Source organism: Polyodon spathula, chromosome 16, assembly GCF_017654505.1.
Source record: "Polyodon spathula isolate WHYD16114869_AA chromosome 16, ASM1765450v1, whole genome shotgun sequence".
NCBI classification, from domain to species: Eukaryota; Metazoa; Chordata; class Actinopteri; order Acipenseriformes; family Polyodontidae; genus Polyodon; species Polyodon spathula.
The window spans coordinates 13797601-13817494 of record NC_054549.1 but is presented as its reverse complement, the minus strand read 5'-3'; the positions used below and the strand labels follow the sequence as shown (position 1 = coordinate 13817494).

The 19894-nt window shown below is 39.1% G+C and overlaps 1 protein-coding gene across 2 annotated transcripts in view; it reads right to left on the bottom strand.

The window, feature by feature from the left end:
* Positions 1-19645, bottom strand: part of LOC121329100 (sterile alpha motif domain-containing protein 11-like) — a 56752-nt gene extending 37107 nt beyond the window's left edge. The window contains exons 1-3 of one of the 2 annotated variants that reach the window (XM_041274438.1): positions 18216-19645; positions 16500-16540; positions 2510-2685 (exon numbers count right to left, since the gene is read on the bottom strand). In XM_041274438.1, the coding sequence (XP_041130372.1) occupies positions 2510-2685; positions 16500-16540; positions 18216-18957 (959 nt within the window). In that variant the 5' untranslated portion in view covers positions 18958-19645. Of the gene's footprint in view, positions 1-2509; positions 2686-16448; positions 16541-18215 lie in introns of both variants that reach the window. The other variant, XM_041274439.1, reaches the window with a different exon arrangement.
* Between the last annotated feature and the right edge of the window lie 249 nt (positions 19646-19894).

Sequence of the window (19894 nt, the reverse complement as noted above, 5' to 3'; positions counted from 1 at the left end):
AGCGCTATATTGTCCTTGATCTTCTTGCTGTAGCAGAATGCTGTCACCTTACCACTGAAATAAGCTTACATGTAACACCCTAATGATCTAGATATGTGTAGATACTTTAGTAGTTGTTAGCTAAACATAAGTTCTGTAACAGCTCTTGTGTGTTTTCAGTCACCACAGCCATTTCATTTCTATATTAAAATATATTGTGAAGTATTCTGTACTTCAAAACTTCTGTCAAAAAAAAGTTTCTGTATGGTTACCCTTTCACTTAGCTGGTGTGTGTTGTGTGTGTGTGTGTGTGTGTGTGTGTGTGTGTGTGTGTATATATATATATAATAGATACAAATATATATCAAGATTATTGTAGCTGTAACAAATTATGTTGCTATTTAAAAAAAAAAGTCCATTTAGAGTTATTTTATTTTATTTATTTTTTTTGCAATCCGACAAACAAATTCAATTTGTACAGACCTCTCTGCATCTCACTTGCTGGTCTAAATTCAATGCAAATCGAATTTCATAGATTGTACATCCTATTATCTTCTCCAGCCAGCCCTTTATTTTCCCCATCGTACGGTCAAAGAACAGCTTCTCAAAATGTGCTGGAGCCTCGGCACCATAACTCCCGCCGTCTCCTACACACGAAACCCATGCGATTAGTGCCAGTAAGTGTTCGGTAAATTCATTAACATCTTTACTTGTGAGCAACAAAGGTGTTTCGAAAATGAGCCTAACAAGGTTAGCCACGGTTTTAATGGAATACTGCTTCCTCTATTATTCGATTCAAAATTGTGTGGTTCACAGAAGCTGATGGGTTCATGCGTTTCAAAGGAGTGTGTCTAGGGAAACCCCACTGTGTCTTTACTTCATTTAGCTATTTAAAAACTCGCTGCAATTAAGAACAAGTCCCATATGGAAAAGGCAGCTTTGGGATTAGCTATTTATTTTTTTATTTATTATTTTTTTAATAATATAAACTTCTAAAAACACCTTAATGACTTGCAGGTACACAGAAAGGACAACAAGATAGATTTTTATTTTTTTTTAAAAACCTGCTTGTAAAAAAATCAGACAAATAACGGTGATCAAGAAACGCTTTGAGAAGTACGTCATGTATTCTGGCCGGCTTTCTGTCTGATTAACAAACAAATTCAGCAAACAACATCATTCTGGTTTCCGGAGTATGTTCTTTTTTTTTTGTGTTCAAGTGTTATTCATCTCATAGTCCCGGCTCTATCCTATTACCCAGCCCCCCCACCCCAACACTGCCTGCCAGTTATTTATTCCGCCAACAGGGAAGCCTGTTGTTTCACGGTCTGTCATTTTAATCTTGGGCTATTGCTAACAAATAAGTAGCCATTTCCTTTTCCTACTGACCTTTAATCCTCATTAGATCAAACGGAGCTTCCTGAAGCCCTGGCCTACTTCCAGCCCATACTCAAAACAGACCATCCCAATCGCTGCTTTGCCCTGCATCTCGTGTCAAAAGCCTGTATACGGATTTATGTTTATTTATAACACATTAATACTTCTCATCTCAGCATCTGCCTGAATGCAATACAGAGTTTCTTATTAGCACTGCTTGTGTTTCTATTGCGTGAGCGGGGACAGGTCTGGTTGAATATCGTACGCAAACATATGGAGCGACAAAATAAAAGTAAATCTAGGTTCGACATCCCCTTTAAGAGAACCATAATGCAGTGGTGATTTTAGCCATTTTATTTTTTTTTTTTATTTTTTTTTTTTTTTATTATTATTTAGAAATAAATTAAACTGTTAGCTTTCAATTGTCTTTTTATTTGTTGTTTACAAATAATAATAATAAAAAAAGATTAGAGGACTACTGCTAAACGTTTAGAGTGGAGAGGCTTGAGATATCAACCACTCAATTCATGTAGTAAGAAATTTGCAGAGTTATTTCTTGGTAGTTTACTTTTTTTGAGTTGGGATTGTGCTGCTTTGGGAAGTTGGCACAAATAAGAAGTGCAAACAGCACCGTTTATAATGCATTTAGTCTACAAGATTACGAATATTTCCAAAGCGTCTACGTATGCCATCATAAATTAATCTGGGATGTGTACTAGATTAGTAAGCAAGTTTTTGAGAACATAGCATTTGCTGTGGTAGCTAAGGGAATTGGATCAAATGCATTTCTTCTGTAGCATACCTGCTTTCTCTCTCTGATTCTGTCAAATCATTAATTAAATCAAGCTCAATGTTGTGATGAATTTATACTAAGATTCAGTGGCAGCATAAGGTTAAAATGAGGTGAAGAAAATGTTCTAAACTTTCCATTCCAGACAGAAATCTCACAGTAAACCTGGGTTAACCTTTTGATGCTGACAGTTAACGCAAATTCATTGAAAAACCCAGGAATCGTTTAAAAACTTTGATTTCAGACAGCAATGCAAAGCAGGGTAAAAGGGCTCCTTTTTTAAAGTCACACCTCGACAAATGTAATAACCGCGATGGAGTAAAGAAAGCGCACGCTGTAGCGTGTGTGGGTTTGAAAGATTACCTCCTTTTCATTATACTGATGTGGATATCGTCCTCCTGTTTTATTTCAGCGTTGTCACCATTTGCCCTTTCACTCTCTTCACTCTCGTCGCTGCTGAAGATTGAAGACAGCTCTCTCTTAGGGATTCGGGTTGGGGGTAGTGGGATCGTTCTCTTCTCCGCCAAGCGCCCACGATTCTGAAAAGGACATTTTAAAAAGGGGTACAGGGTCTCAGCATGTCATCTTCCACTCAGTCCTCCTACAGATCACACATACAGCCTGCAGGTTTCATTTGAAAGCCTTGCATTGATGTTGTACAGTATGGTAGGCAGCAGAAAGCAAAGCCTCTGTTGTCATTTTGTTTTATGAAACGTTTACTGGGGTGTGTTCGCAGTAGTAGTCTCACTCCAGTTTAGGCTAATCTCTGAAGACAAAAGAATTTTAAAAAGTTACCTGAACTAACTAAAACACTTCAGGTAAACATTTTAAAGAGAAAACGTTACTGTTTATTGGAATGGCCATAACATGCATTATTTCTATTAAGGCCTAGATAAAGGTAACAGCAGCTCAGCAGTTATTCTGTGGCAAATGAATCAATACAAATACAGCACAGTGACTAAACCAATAAAAGAAGTACACTAGAGACAATTCTTACGAAATGCAATGTAAAATGGGCAATGTTGTTCAATTGAGCACCTTGAACTCTCTCGCACCTCTAAAACAGCAGGCTCTACTATTTATTTTCAAAAAAATACCAAGTAAATACTTTTGAAAACATGAAGATACTACCATATAAAACATTTCTTCCAAAATATTGGGATTTCCGCTTCCAATTGGAAACCCCAGCAGACAAGCACACAAATTTGCGGCCTATAATAAAATCACTTTATGGTCATTATTGTACTTTTGAGACAGTTACTTACTCAGAATGACCGACCTGGGACCTATAATACCAGGATTGATTTACTACCATTCATCCACATGCTGACAACGCCTCAGAAACTAGAGCCAGAAGCGATCAGCAGAGTCCTAATGCTAAACAAATAAGCCAAGTACAAAAGTATTATATGCAAATCAATTACAATCTTTAGTCCAACCGTCATCAAACCGCCTAAAAGCTGAAAACAAAGCAAATAACACAAGAACTGTAAAGGGACAGTTCTACTCTATATGGTGTACACATCAATAACAAGTTGCTAGGGTGTAACATTGCTCCAATCCAAATAAAAAAAAACAGACATTGTATCACTATTGAGAATGCAATATAGATCAAATTCCATTTCTTACAAACAATAAAAACACACACACACACAGACACACACACAGTATGCTTCTGGTCTCATTTTGACATCTGATTTATTATTCAGCCCTAATTCTATTTTATAATACACAAGAAAGACCCTGAGTATTTTTCTCTCTAACAGAGGGGAATGTGTCTACTGCTCTGCATTGAAAGTCTTCTCATTTACATCACTTCCTCCTACATGCTACAACTTTATTAAACTTTTGCCTTGGAGCGTAGCCTCACCACGTCACCTTAAAAAACCTCACTCCTGCACATCCAGCCCTTAAACCTGTCACATGATTTGCAGATGAGGGAGCTGCTCTACCTCCTGCAAACTTCAAGATTCAATGGGTCTTAGTGCCCACTTTAGTGGGGGATATAGGCAGTTTACCCCACCCCCCACCAGCTTCACTTCTTTAAGTAAAGATGCAAGATTAAGATGTTCTTTTCTTTACGTCACGCCCCAGAAAGAAAAAACAAGAGAACTATTCACCCTGGGGCCAAAACAAAAAGAAAAACCCACAGGGACAGGTCGATGCAGCTGAACAGCTTTACAAGCAGGGAGGCCGAGCCACATTTTGGAACGGATTGGCTTGAAGCTTATTCCTGCCGTGTTCCGAGTGGTTCTCTGCGATGCAGAGCTCCCCAGCCTGGCATGTCCTCTAGGCTATTTAATGACAGGAGTGGAAGGGCGAGGGAACAGAAACTCTAGCCAACAGTTAAAACAGGTGCAGCCCCAGCAGATATTTTTTTTGAAAACCAACACACACACACACACACACAACACACCAAGGATGTTCATCTATGCAGACTTTCTACAGCAGGAACACTGCTTAAAAGTAAATTGCTTTACAAAAGTTTCACTAATCTAGGAAGCTACAGACTCTGGAACCGAAAGGACGATGTAAACATGCCCCTTTTAATTTTTTTGGAAATGCAAAATCTTTTCCACATCTGAAGGAAGTCGCTCATTTGGAGCTGTTCATTTCACTGCAAGATTCTGCAATCTCAGAAAGGATTAATTTACACTTCCAGAAGGCAAGACTGTACAGCAGGGCTTTTAAATAGCTCTCTTTAATAGGAGCTCAGTCAATGGGGTTCTGTAAGCAACATCCTCTGTAGTTTTATAAATGGTGAAACCTCAAAAGGCTCACATGGCAGATAATAGCTTCTTCTGGTGTAAGCGTTCTTATTAACAAGGCTTAGCTGCATTTCTTGCTCTAATTAAACCCACATGATAAACGACAAGTCCTGGATGAGGTCTTCAAGAGCGGTAGCTTGTTAAAGTCGAAATAACAAAACTGCTCTGATGCCCCCTTGACCACGGTATGCAGTATGCCCTTTCTTTATATTTAAAACCAAAAGAGAACCGCCAGTGTGGAGTAAATCAATGGGATTCACTTTTCAGCCATAATGTGGAAATTAATCCATTGAAAAGAGGATTACATGTATGTCTCACATGCTTTTTTCATTTCTGCACCTTTATGTTTCTGTAGCCACAATTCTGACAGAAGAAACGTTTTTTTTTTTTAAATGAAATGCGAGCTATTTCCAGTGTATTAGTAATTTTAAAGTTTTATTTGCATTAACTTAGATAATCTTTTTTTTTTTTTTTTTTAAGTTTAGAAGAGGATTAGCTACTTTTTCATTTATAATAAATAAGCCATTTTGATCTTGATATATTATGTCGCGTTAAAATCTGACATATTTTCAAAGCATTCAACTCCAGTCTTTCATGGACCCTTATTTTTTGATAGAGGCAACACTGACTGTTAATTTTACAAAACTGGAACCAAACAGCTTAACATGATCCAAGTTCAAGCTGTGTGTGTTTTTTTCTCATTTTGCAAAATTAATTTTTCTCCTTTAAAAAAAATAGGAGTTAATTTTCTTCAATTGGTTTCTACAACCAATCACACGCCCTATTAACAATCCAATAAAAACCCTGGACCACGATTCCAGCAGCAGCTCTGGCGACGATCTGAGGAGATGAGCGTCATGTAAGTGGATATTTTATAAGCATGCTGGGCTATGCTGTGATGGGCTGGCCCATAGGTCATAGCTAGGGATATGAGCTCTTGTCTACCACACAATAGCTCTGGTAAAGTCCCAGGGGCTTAAAGCATATTCAGTTATGCACCACTTCAATAAAAAAAGGCCTTACCAATTCAACTGTACCCCTAGGAAATAAAGCTCCCTATAGTCTCTTAGGTGAGAAGTAGGATTTGGCAAGATGTGTAAGAATATACCCACACTACTAGTGTTATCAGTGTGGAATAAGTAATTCCCACATCTTACTACTAATTAAAATCTGCTTTGAAAGAAATTAAACACCTAAAGTGCATTTGAACGACACTAATTAAAAAGATGACCAGGCCATTTTCAAAATTCAGCTAAAAAGCCTTTTTACATTTATACGGCCTTAACCGCGTCACAAAATTTGTCAAGTGAATAATTTTTTTTTCAAGAATCTGGAACAATATATTTAATGGTTTTGAATGTTAAATCTAAAGCAGTCAGATCAGAGAGAAAGCAACAGAAAACACAGTTCTAAACAACTGATGTTGTGTTTCTTCAGTGAGAACAAACGTGTGTGTGGGGGGGGGGGGGGGGGGGGGGCATATTCCAAAACAAGAGCCCTTGTGAAAAGCAACACTGAGGAGGCAGGATGCTCGGTACTCATTCCATCACCGAGAGCCGGTGACTGCTCTAGTGAGGGGGAGCCTGCCCGGCCACCCACCTGCCTCTCCTCTCCTCTCCCTGCAATGACGCACCGCTGGGGGTGGCTTCACTCTATTTCCGGCAACACTTCCACCACAGAAAGACTCTCTAAAACAGAAAACTAAAACCAGAACTAGCTACCCACACATGGAGACTGTGCAGTTATATATTAAAAAAAAAAAAAAAAAAGAACGATTACAATCTCAACTTTGTTTTGTAGAGTGTGGTCAAACGTTTTGACGGACATGGAAAAAAACACACAAAAAAAAAACTTTCCTATAGAGCTACAAATAGGCCCGCTCACATTTTAAGTACATGCAAAAGTTGTCAAGTGGGATGTGAGTGTGTGTGTGTATTTATACACACACACACACACCACTCAATAATTAACCAACATAACCGCTAAGAGGCCAGACCCCCTATTTTGCCAGGGCTAATTCAAGCTGTTGTTTTGTATTTCCGTTTTCATACATTTTTGCATTACACTGCACTGCAATATGTGAATGCTTTAGGTCGTACATTACCTACCTTCTATAGCGCAACGGTAATTATGCTTATTTTGTCTTTCTATTTAGTGGTAAGTGGTCAGTATTCTGTGATATATATATCACACACACACACACACACACACCACACACACACACGGCATGTGGCTCTGGAAAAAATTAAGGGACCACTGCAAAATTATCAGTTTCTCTGGTTTTACTATTTATAGGTATGTGTTTGGGTAAAATGAACGCTTTTGTTTTATTCTATAAACTACTGACAACATTTCTCCCAAATTCCAAATAAAAATATTGTCATTTAGAGCATTTATTTACAGAAAATGACAACTGGTCAAAATAACAAAAAAGATGCAGTGTTGTCAGACCTCGAATAGTGCAAAGAAAATAAGTTCATATTCATTTTTAAACAACACAATACGAATGTTTTAACATAGGAAGAGTTCAGAAATCAATATTTGGTGGAATAACCCTGATTTTCAAGCACAGCTTTCATGCGTCTTGGCATGCTCTCCACCAGTCTTTCACATTGATGTTGGGTGACTTTATGCCACTCCTGGCGCAAAAATTCAAGCAGCTTGGCTTTGTTTGATGGCTTGTGACCATCCATCTTCCTCTTGATCAATTCCAGAGGTTTTCAATGGGGTTCAGGTCTGGAGATTGGGCTGGCCATGACAGGGTTTTGATCTGGTGGTCCTCCATCCACACCTTGATTGACGTGGCTGTGTGGCATGGAGCATTGTCCTGCTGGAAAAACCAATCCTCAGAGTTGGGGAAGCAGAGTTGTCAGAGCAGAAGGAAGAAAGTTTTCTTCCAGGACAACCTTGAAGAATCGGGCAGTTTTGGCATGAATCAAGCCAAGTACAAGGTTGTCCTGGAAGAAAACTTGCTTCCTTCTGCTCTGACAATGTTCCCCAACTCTGAGGATTGGTTTTTCCAGCAGGACAATGCTCCATGCCACACAGGCAGGTCAATCAAGGTGTGGATGGAGGACCACCAGATCAAGACCCTGTCATGGCCAGCCCAATTGCCAGACCTGAACCCCATTGAAAACCTGTGTTGTTTAAAAATGAATATGAACTTATTTTCTTTGCATTATTCGAGGTCTGACAACACTGCATCTTTTTTGTTATTTTGACCAGTTGTCATTTTCTGTAAATAAATGCTCTAAATGACAAAATTTTTATTTGGAATTTGGGAGAAATGTTGTCAGTAGTTTATAGAATAAAACAAAAATGTTAATTTTACCCAAACACATACCTATAAATAGTAAAACCAGAGAAACTAATAATTTTGCAGTGGTCTCTTAATTTTTTCCAGAGCTGTATATACTGTATTTTGCATCCTGTCGCCCTGCATTTAAAACTTACAGGAAACGTACAGTTTAAACATCAAAAGGTACTGTTCATAAACATTTGCTGTTACTTTTAAAAATAGGTTACATTAAACTCAATAAAATGATTTACTGTTACATTCTAATTCTAGACTGGAAACGTTCACCATTTTCTTTTATTGTGATTCAATAAGAATGTATCATAATATCACAGTTCACCCTTGAATACAACTTAGTTTGTCCCCCATACCTGCTGAAATTTAGGGTACATTCTTTTTAATAACCAATTAAAAGTACAATGTGCTAAAAACACAGAACTGCTATTACACTACACGCATGCATCAGTCTGTGACACTCTTTGCAGCTGCATAGTTCTTGCACGCTCCCCCCCCGGCGTTCTCCCCGGGGGATGAATGCCTTAATGAGTCACGCGCGCCAGTCGGCCTTAACCTCTCTGTGTGTGAGCTCGTGGGCGGAACGGCGGGCAGACTTCGCGCGAGCTCCGGGAGGGGGTTGCCACACAGGGCCGGCTGGTGTACTTCAATTAAATAAATGAGGGCGCACAGAAAGGGCTGGGGTCAGAAAAAATTGCATTACTGCTGTATTATTTAATATTTTTTATTATCCAATTACTGGGAACAGTAGGTTGTTCAAAACGGACAATGCAATTCATTCACATATTTGCAACAGAACGTTATGGTTTCATTCCCCAATTTATATTGCAAAGAATTCCCTTGTACTACAAAGCTTTTGGGGCAGATTATATATTATACTACTAGGTCGTGTAAAAAATAATAATTAAAATGCCTTTATACAATAAACCAAATTACTGTATTAATGCATTTGCCTGGTAAATTTCATTTTTACCGTGAAGCTCACTGCAGTTGAAATGGCTGTTTCGGCTGCAAAGTTTGCAAATCTAAACAGGGTTTAGCGTTTCCAAATACAGTGCTTCATTTATCTGGCTCCCTGGGAGGTCAGTAGCTGCTTCGTGGTGCGTGGAAGCGCCTGCCTGCCTGCCTGGGTGTTTGTACTGAAGCTCCAAAAGGTCAAAAGCGAAACGATGTTACGGACAGGTAATGGAAGAAGCCAAAACAGTGTCCAACACTCAGAGAGAGGCGTGTGTGTGAGAGCAGCATTTTAAAAATATGAATTCGTCCATGTCATAATCACTTTGCACCAATAAGAAACGTACCTAGGATTTGCAAAATGCAGCATAATAAATATGTAATAAAGGAAATTACACACAAATAATGTATATAAAAAAATAATATTAGAAAGTAAAAGGAGTTTACCTATAATTCATGACCTTATTATTATTATTATTATTATTATTATTATTATTATTATTAATTAATAATAGGTATAGGAACTAGAATATACGTTCCTTTCCTCTGTGCTACTTTACCGTATTCTTTTCTAAGCAAAGTAAAATTACGTTTAGTCACCTACCGACTTTCTGTTTACCAACGTTATAGAAAAAAAAAAACTAATAAAACTGTAACGATTAGTTTACTTTTTGGGATGCTTGTAAATTGCACCAGTAACCTTTCAATAAATGGACCAGGGAAGTAAGCCTATTTCTCACTGTCGTAACGTTATCATTGTTTAGTACATAGATATCTTTTGAAGATCGTTCAGGGCAAACAAAGTGTGCAAGTAGATGTATTTGTACAAGGAGGTGCAAGCCTTGGCAAAACACACGACAATCAGGAAAATAAATCCCGCCCACATCCGTAACCTGGCAGCCAAGAAGGCGAAGATTTAAGTTTAAGACCTGGCTTTAATAACAGCCAGACGTGGATTGTTGACTCGAACAGCAGCCAGGTGTAGAAAGCAGACTTGGTTATTATAGCTGGAAACCACAGAAGCATCTGAAGACCAACGCCTCTGTTCATTAGTCTAAATCCACAAGGCGTAAACACGCTTTGGTGCTGGGCTGCGAGAAGGCGTTCCAGTGGGGCCTCTGCGCGGTCCTAAAGGCCCTCATATTCACTCCCCTCGTCTCTGCGTATGTTCTTCACACCTGCTTCATGAGATTTATTTTTTATTATTATTTTAAAATAATTTTCTAGTTTCCTACCCCTATTTTCTGTGTTCGTTTGTGTGCTTTTGTGTTTGTTCGTAAAACAGTTTCTTAAAACACTAGCAGTAGGAGAAAGGTGGTTAATCACACATTATGTAAAATACATCAGGAAAATTGTAAAAAACAAAAAATACCAATGACCATAACTTTAACCATTGCAGTCTTTACAGACTTCTGATATTTAATACATTTTGCTAAATTCACAGTGCATACGTGTACAGTACTACTCGGAAGGAGTACAATGATAAAACCACCCATGTACAGGATGATTTCAGAGCTGTTTTACTGTGCTTCTATTTTGGGTATAGGCACATTCAGGTTTACCACTTCTTGTAGCATTGGCCTTCATCATGGTGTACTAACTAAGGGATTGACATGTACTTATTAAATAAAGAGCTGGCGTCAATCTACTGAGAATCCGGATTATCTAATTTAACCTAATTCCATTTAAATCACTGATACTAACAGGTTGCAGCCTTTCCTGTCTTGAGGAGTTCTTGTTGCCATGGCAGCACAGCATCAGTACCATGGGACTTCTAGCTCTTGGTACCAACTCCATCGCATGTATCAAACTGGAGGCAGAGAACTCTGTTGGGGGGGACTGCACAGCTCAGTCAGTGCGTTACCACAAGCAGAAGTGTCACAGCCTGGCACGGAAAAGACTTGGTCAGCTGACCCATCACAGTCGGCGTTTTGCAGCCAACAAGACTGAACAGACCTTATGTGTCACACGTTCTCAGTTCCAAATTACGTACCTCATTCGTGGATTCAGATTTAGAATTTATTGTGGAGCTGCTGCTGCGGCAGTCTTGTCAAAATATCACAGTATACAGGGAGAAATACAACGTTGTTCACTCTCAGTATCTCTGGGGTTTCCTTTAAAAGATTTGAACTCGTAAAAAACAGGTAGCACTTGAAAGCTGTTTATATTTTATGAGATGATTTACTAGCTAGCAGCAGCTGACCGTTTTCAGTTGCGATTCAGTGGCTTTCCTCGACTCCCCAGGCTTCATGTGTTGCCAGCTTAGAAACTCGAGTAGACCGTTTTGAAGTTTGGGAGTTTAGCAACAGCCCCCTTTTCCTTTTCCACCCCCAAGATTTTTAAGGGACACCTTTTAGTGAAACCCAATATCAGAAGATATTTATGGTCCGGAGGAGAGTATAATTTCCTATCTGCCTCCACAGGTTCCACTGAAACAACAGAGAAAAGGAAACGCATTTCTCCAGAGAGGAGGAGAGCACTGGTCAGGCAAAGAGTATTCTTAAAGAGACAAGATCCCCCCCTTTTGTTTGTTTTTTTTGCATCATACATTTTAGGTTCAACTTAAAAACTTTTTTTTTTTTTCCATTTCTCACAAAGCAATGAACACAAATCAAAAAAGGCAGGCATTTTTAAATTTAGATTCGCATTTCTGTTTTCACAAAATCGACATTCCTCCAAAAGGTAAAAATAAGATGTAAAAACTATATATACCGGGTTATGTAAAGGAACGAACCAGTAACCGAAAAGAAAAGCAATATTTTGCTGTGAAATCAAGGCAGTTGTAGCCGTTGCATTGCACACTGTTTACATGACGCTGGTGAACAAACTACACCAGACTCTGGGACATTTATATAGTGTATAGCTTACCTAGGGCATGGCTAATTCAAACAAACTATTTAGCAAATGACGACTGATGTAAAAAGGTTGTATAAACTGAACGGAAATGAGAATCCTATAGAGCCTGGTAAATTATGAGGTACTTTGTACAGGATGTAGAGAATTTAGGAACCAGATTTTTCTGTGATCAAAAAGATACAGAAGCAGCACAAGGAAATACTGTAGGCTATATGTTCTTCCAAACACACACGCCATGTGTTTAGTCTGCAAATTCAGTTTTGTTCCCAACTATATCCTCACACGACAGCCGGTTTATTTGTTTCTGTGTTCATTTTTTTTTTTCAGTAAACTAGGTGAAAAGCATGTCTGTTTAGGCACTGTGTTTCAAGGTTTTGGATTCTGGATAAGGACACTTGTAGAAAAAGTAATAAACATGTATGGATAGCTACAGTATATGAATCCCCCCCCCAAAAAAAATAAACAAAAGGCAAACTTAAATATTTAATGCAGTTCTAAAATGTATTAAATGGCTTAGGTTACACACATCCCGTGCTTGAGCACATAGCCAGCCCCCTCCCCTCTCCTCCATAGTCTCTGACCTGTTTATTTATTTATATACATGTTATTGGCTTCTTCTTGTTGCTGGAGAATGGGTGATTCCTTGAAAGGGTTTTCATTTAATTTATTTATTAGGCATAGATTTCAAAATCACTCTCTCAACAATGTTATTTGTTGTAATGTAACTGGGGTAAGGCGTGTTAAACTAGCAGAGCAGCGCGCTGAAGCTTACAAAGACTACTTACTAAAATACGAATAGCCATTCCTATAACGTTTCATCGACATCCTGCCTTTCGCAGTTTCAGATCCTGAGTTTAAAAGGTTTTTTTTTTTTTTTTTTTTTGCAGTTTACCAAACAAACAACGGATTTAATGTTCATGATCAGAAACAGTCTGGTCTTGAACCTCCTTTAAAGCCTGCCTGCTTTGTTGGATCTTAACACCACGTCTGGCTTCATTTTCATGAAGTTCAGATTTTGTGTATCTGTTCCCATTAGCGTACATCTTTCATTGATTTTGGTCGGCCAAGTTTACAAGTCCATTTTTTAACCTACACTTAAACTTTACAAGTTTAGATTCCAGTGTCACTGTTTTAAAGATGTCTTGGCTACCTGCCTGCAGGCTGTTGTTATTATGGATGTGATATTGGCAGTGTATGCTTATTTTGCCCCAGGGAAAGAGCATTACATTTAGAAACATGGAGTACACTACATTGGGTGATTATTAGGAGTCAACAACACTTAAGAGCAATTATTCCTCCTGAAAAGAAAAGGGACCGGGGACTAAGTGGAAAGATGATAATCTATAAAAAGCTGTAATATCTTCATAGCTTCATGTAGTTTAGGAAAAGTATGTTTATGATCTCCTGCATCACAGGATTGTGAATTCTAGAGTGGGAGGATTTGCATTGTCAAACTGAATACATGATCACTGCAACAATGCCATTCGGAAGGAGAACTTGACTGTGCGCACTTCTACAGAAACAACGAGAAACAGGAGTTCCAACAGAGCCAACGCTAGGAACTGTTTGAGCGAATTCCCAGACAGCGTCATGAAACAGTCGCCTGCGACCGAGACGGAGAGCTTCCTGTCCCGAGCTCTTCCTCCTGTGTGAGCGTGCGTCTGTGTGTATTTATTATGGATGTGTTATTGAGTGTGTGCTGGTGTTGCTGGGGGGGGGGGGGGGACGGGGACACCAAGGCAGGCGAGACACAGCCCGCTGCTCCTCTGCCTCTCAGGAAACCAGTGGGAGTGGGAGAGAGAGAGAGAGCGAGCGAGAGAGAGAGCGAAAGAGAGCTCACAGGGGCGCTGTCTGCAGCTGCACAGAGAGAGAGAGAGAGAGCGAGAGAGAGAGAGGGAGGGGCTGCAGAAACAGGAGCAAAAAAGATCATAAAACTTCAACCACACTCGACAGCCAAGGGGTGACTCCACTGGGGATCGGAGACTAAAAAACCTTCCTACTAAAAAACATAATAAAATGACAAGGACCACCACAACCTCTGACAAACAATAGAAAGTCTTAGACGATCACCAAGTCCAGAAGGCACCCCATTCACCCTCACAGCTCACCAAAAGTGTTGTTCTTAAATGCGCAGTCATTCCTTAACTGAACGGCATTGCTCTAAAGCAATGTTTTTAAAAGGATAATGCATATCTACCCAAAAAACTATGGTATTTAAAGATGTTACTCGACACGTTAGAGGTAGGGGGGGGGGAATACTAAACTGGTTCATGATATGCTTGTTTATTTATTTTTAAAGTGTTTGTAAACAATTGTTTTTATACAGTGGTAAGGTCATTTCAACACCGAATAATAATAATAAAAAAAAAATAGTCACCAGAAGCGAGCTCAGTTGCCCCCATGTTATATGTTTACAAAATTAACACCCCCCCTGGGTCATTGCTCAGAGTTTGTATGGAGGACTCTGGAGAATTTAAGCAACCTTACAACTGTATTACCAGTCTTTTGCATCATCTCTCTTTACTGTTGCATTGTGTTTTCAGGAACCTGTATAAGCGCTTTTGCTCAACCTTCATTCATCCTCACCCTGGATCTCTATACGGCTGTTAGGAACCCTAAGCAACACCTCTTTCACAATGATAAACCTACTCGATAATCTCTGGCGACTCTATCCCTCCCCTCCCTCCCTCCCCTTCCTTCCAACGTCTCCGTGACACTGCAAAGCTTTGCCTTCTGCATTTCACATAGCCAGGGACTGAAAACGCTACTTTGGTGAAGACGGACATACATTTTACTAAATCATTGCTGAACATAAACCTTTTTTTTTTTTTTTACAGCAGCAGTTTCTAGTTTTTTGCCCTCTTTTTATAAGGAATCAAAACTACAGTTAATTTCAAATTGAGTTGAACAAGTACCAGACCCTTAAAAAATAGTTAAGCCATGATCATTAGCTAAAATCCACAAAATTGTATACAAAAAGGCTCAAAGCTTAATAAACACATTTTTGTTTACAACTGAACAGATTATTATAACTTTCCCTCCTTGTTTACTTGACAAAATCCCAGTTCATACAATAATGCTATGAAGTCAAATGTATTAGGTAATCCACTGATATCTGTTGAAACTTTTTTTTTTAAATCAGTGATTTATAAGACACCCAATAGTGCTGAATTTAGAAATGCTAAATGAAACAGAATAAATGACATGCCATGCGTTTCAATTTGAAGTCTTTATCAATAACAAACCTTTATTTCACATCACATTTCTGTTACCAACATCAGAAACAACCAAATACACAACCAGCATAACAAAAATAGATATCAATAAAAACAGAACCATCCCAAATAAAAGGCTAATTGTTGAGAGCTTGCTCTCCTAATATGAAACAAAATATGAGAAGCAAGTATAGTCCAAGTTATCAATTACCATATCTTAGGGCTTGCTGAAGAATGCAAAACATCTATGGTGCAAACTTATAAGTAGAGTATACTAAACACCTAGCAATTAAAATTATTTCATAGTGTTTTCTTGACTGTATCATAATAACATCTCTCTTTTCTATAGTTTTATCCAAGTTTCGAAATATTGTAATTTACATTTTTAAGAAGGGGTTACAGGTTACGGCTTCCTATGACTGCAAGATGTCTGCTAAGCTCAAGTTTCAGTCGGTAAAATTGAGTCCAGTTTAAACAACTTTTGGGGAATGCAAACAAACTGGACTGTCAACTGTGTCTGTTTTGTGATAAACGATATTAGTGTAAAATTGAGCATGATTGCGAGTCGCTGTAGCTAAAAGGCCCATAGCATCTATACAGTTGACATGCGTATTACTCAAACCACAGATCCGAGCAAGTGAACGCCTTACTAATTTTAAATACAGGCAACGTTAATTCCTGCAAATAGAAGCTGACTAAATAAGGCCCACCCAAGCACACCAGGATCAATAACGGTGGTTTAGCCTGACCGGCGGAGTGAAAACATGAAACACGGTCCAATGAGGTCATGGGGTGAAAGTTTACCTTCAAAGCCCTGACCTCGCCACCGAAATCAATTTGTTACTGTCCGTCACACACGAGACAAGATCCGTTCCAGACATTCCCCCAAATCTTTTTGCACACCCCAGCTCACAACAACAATACCGTAAAATCCAGCTGACCTCTAGCGCAATACGGAGTGCATTAAGTTGACCGTGCAAGTTTTTAAAAACTTTATTCTGAATTGGAAGCCACAGACATATACACAAGCTGCAAGCTCTCATGCTTCTACTTTATGGGAGATGTGCATGCCATCAGTTCACAAACACTAAGTTTTCACTGTGGTTCAGCAAAGTTACGGGTCTCTAAAAATCTAAATCCACAAAAGCACCACAAGGCACAAAAAGGGATTCAAACACTCGTTTTAACAATAATCTTACCACTGGAGACGAAATTCGACACCCAGGGCAATCACAGATTGGGGGATGTACCTGTAAGATTCCTTTGGACATAAGAGTCTTCAAACTTTTTCCTGGAAAGAAACAACAAAAAAAGGGAAATATATATATTAATATAAGTGTGATTGCAATTAGACACACAACATACAATTAGTTCCCGCAAAAGGACCGTCAAACCACAACGACGATAAAAATTTTAAGAAAAGATTACAGTTTTACTTTTTTTTGAAAACTTTGGTTATAGACCCCACAACATTTATTGTCATATCCTCTCTCTCTCTATATATATATATATATATATATATATATATATATATATATATATATATATATATATATATATATATATATACACACACACACACACGCACAGTAAAAATAAATAAATAAAAATATTTCCGTGTACATCGCTTTCATGGAAAATGACCGTTGCATTTCCATTAATCGTTTTGACCATGCCAGTCCGGAATTGGGTTACATTTTTAAAGGCACAACGCACTTCGGCTCACTGGTGTCTATGCTACTCGGCCGCCCAGAATACGTAAACTTTCTTTTATTAAATAAAAAAATTAAAAAAAAAAAAAAAAAAACAGCAGAAAACAGACATACCTCGAGTCGGTACTGATACTTTTTTTCTGATCGATAAAGAACAGACCGCGCCAATCACTTTCTCAATCTCTCGTTTAGCTGCGCGACCCCGCTAGCACTTTTAAACCATCTCACAGCGACCCGGTCCTCACCACTTCCTGCTTCAATCCTCACTCAAAACAAGTAATTTCAAAACCCGATTTCAAACTGGATCCATTTTCCCAGCCACAGTCTTAACACCAGTTTTTCCAGACAGGGCTGTCTGCAGTGCTCTGTACCCGGGACACATGGGGGTGCAATGTTTGTATTCGGAATGAACCGCATAAAGTCACGTCTCTCAAGCCGCATCCACTGGGAGTTTTGCTGTCCGCGGTATACAGACCAACAACTCTTGGCTGCCTGCTTAAAACTGTTTTAAATTGTGCTGGAGTCCATGGTCTAATTCTGTATAACAAAATATTATCAATTTACAGTCCTTATCATACCTCCAGCCTGGAACTTTTAATAGTTCATATAATGTCTAAATTAGAACTCCCAGGAGTTCCAGTGTTTGGGTAGCACTACCTTACTGTATACACACAAACGAATGGCAATGCATATAACTTCCCCTGTTTTTTTTTTCATTTCTGTTCACTAAAAAGTAACTCCCAGAGAGAAATAAATAACACTATGTATGCGCTTTCCGGTATTCACATTACCGTGCCATTGCTTCTATCCCTTGCGTTTAACTCGTTTGCAAAGTGTTCTATATGCTGCACCTCCCCACAGCAGCCGCTTTCTGGTTGGGTTTCCTTTTCGTTTCACCCCTTAAGTCTGAAATCTGGTTTTCCCAAAATATATATATATATATATATATATATATATATATATATATATATATATATATATATATATATATATATATATATAATCTCCACGTTTCCAAAATGCGGATTCCTGCAGTCGCATTTCATCATCGCCACATGCACTTCTCCAAAAGGTACAATAACTGGCTGCGCTTTTTATTTTTCGTCTCGCTTTTCATTGATAAACTACGTAAGGTACTGTATTTGTAACCCTTTAATTCCAACAGCAGGCCCCTCTGACTCAGTCGTAGAATATCGCTGTTAATTAAAAAGCTATGCGTATTATTACTCTAACACCGCAATTCTTTCAGCTTACCCTTGTGCCTGATACTGCGTTTCCAGTCCTTGGCAGTTTCTCTTCCACTGACAAACTGGAACTCGTTCGGGGTAAGCCACTCTCCCCTGTACCTGATGGATGGCCCTTTACTGCCTTGGCACAGTTTGTTGATATACAGCAAAGCCTTGTTTTCCCCGCATTCCACCTCGATACAGTGCTCCCCGTTGTCGAAAAGAGGTTGGAAATCAGGGGCTGACGAAAACCTCTCCAGCATCAGGTCGTCGGGATGGTGGTGGTGGCGATGGTGCGTCTCATGCAGCCCCAAGTAAGCACGGTGTTGGGCAAAAATCTGATCGTACGGTGGCGGGTGGGGGGTCACCACCGGGATAGCTGCGGCATTTAAAGGAGCCAGGTATTCTGGCAGAGTCTCCATGGGCTGATTAAAAGCAGCCAGAGCCATCTCCTCCCCGTCCAGTCTCTCCTTTTTGATAGCAGGCATGTTAGTCAAAGCCACACGCCTGTAACAAGTAATCAGCAGCTCCTCCGATCCAACTTGGTCGTCTTCTTTTTGGAGTTTGTCAGTTTCTGCTTCCCAGACGCGCCACTTTTTACGCCCGGGTACCGGCTCAGTTTGTAAGAAAGTGTTCAGCAGGAGTTTGTCATTTCTAAGCGCACAGTTTTCTTTAGGTTCGTTTATCAAAGGATTTAGCGCTCCGATCTCTCCGTGGATTTCGCTGCACTCCTGCCTGTTAATGTGGCTCTCAGGACTAATATCTGACATCTCGGAGAGGTCCCTGCTGCCGCAGACATTACGTTTGTTAAAATGCTTATTGATCCCGCATCGACCTACCTCTGGGCAGAAGGATTTTTCAAACTGATAGCCTTCTTATTTCCCTTTCCTTACGAATTGGCCAGTGGTGTTTATATATATAATTCTGTTTGTCAGTGTCCCTTCGTATAACACCACAAGTCAGTCTACTTTATAGGGTTGAGCGTTCTACCTGCAACGTGCAATATTTTTCATTTACACCAGTCTTATAAAAGTTATTTCCTCCCCCTTTTCTCGCATAACAAGTATCAATACAAATCCATAAATGTCTGGTTTTAAAAGTGCTTATCGCAAGTAGCTTTCTGGAACTGTTGGGGTGTTTTATAGGCTTTTTAAATATTATTTTAACCCTGTATTTTTCTCTAAAGTCACGCTTTAGTTCAGAGACCCAGACCAAACAAAATTTGCACTCTCCGCCGCTTCTCTAACTTGGCCCATTTAAACTGCAGAGGGTTTGCGGGCGCGAAAATGGACAAGGGGGTGCGCGACTGACGCCTTCGTTGTTTCACTGCAAAGCAAAAAGCATAGTAGCATGATCTGTTTTCTTACTAATAACACCGTATTTGGATATTTTCTTTCAATTTTGCAGTTAAGCGAAAAAGGGTAGTTTTAAAATAGTTTTAAATAGTTCAAAATTGCTGCTTGTTCTACAGCTGTAAACATATTCAGATACAAGGAGAAAAAACACCATACACAGCAATCTCCTAAAAAACATTGTTTAAAAAGTTAAATACAAACGTATTATATTGTGTTTTACGATTGATAGATACACAGTGATTATACAGTAAGTTTACCACAGCAAAGGTCTAATCGTGTCTATATATCTATATAACTCCAATATGCTACCCAGCGAGTGTCAATGTATTTTAGCAGAATATCCTTGGAAATA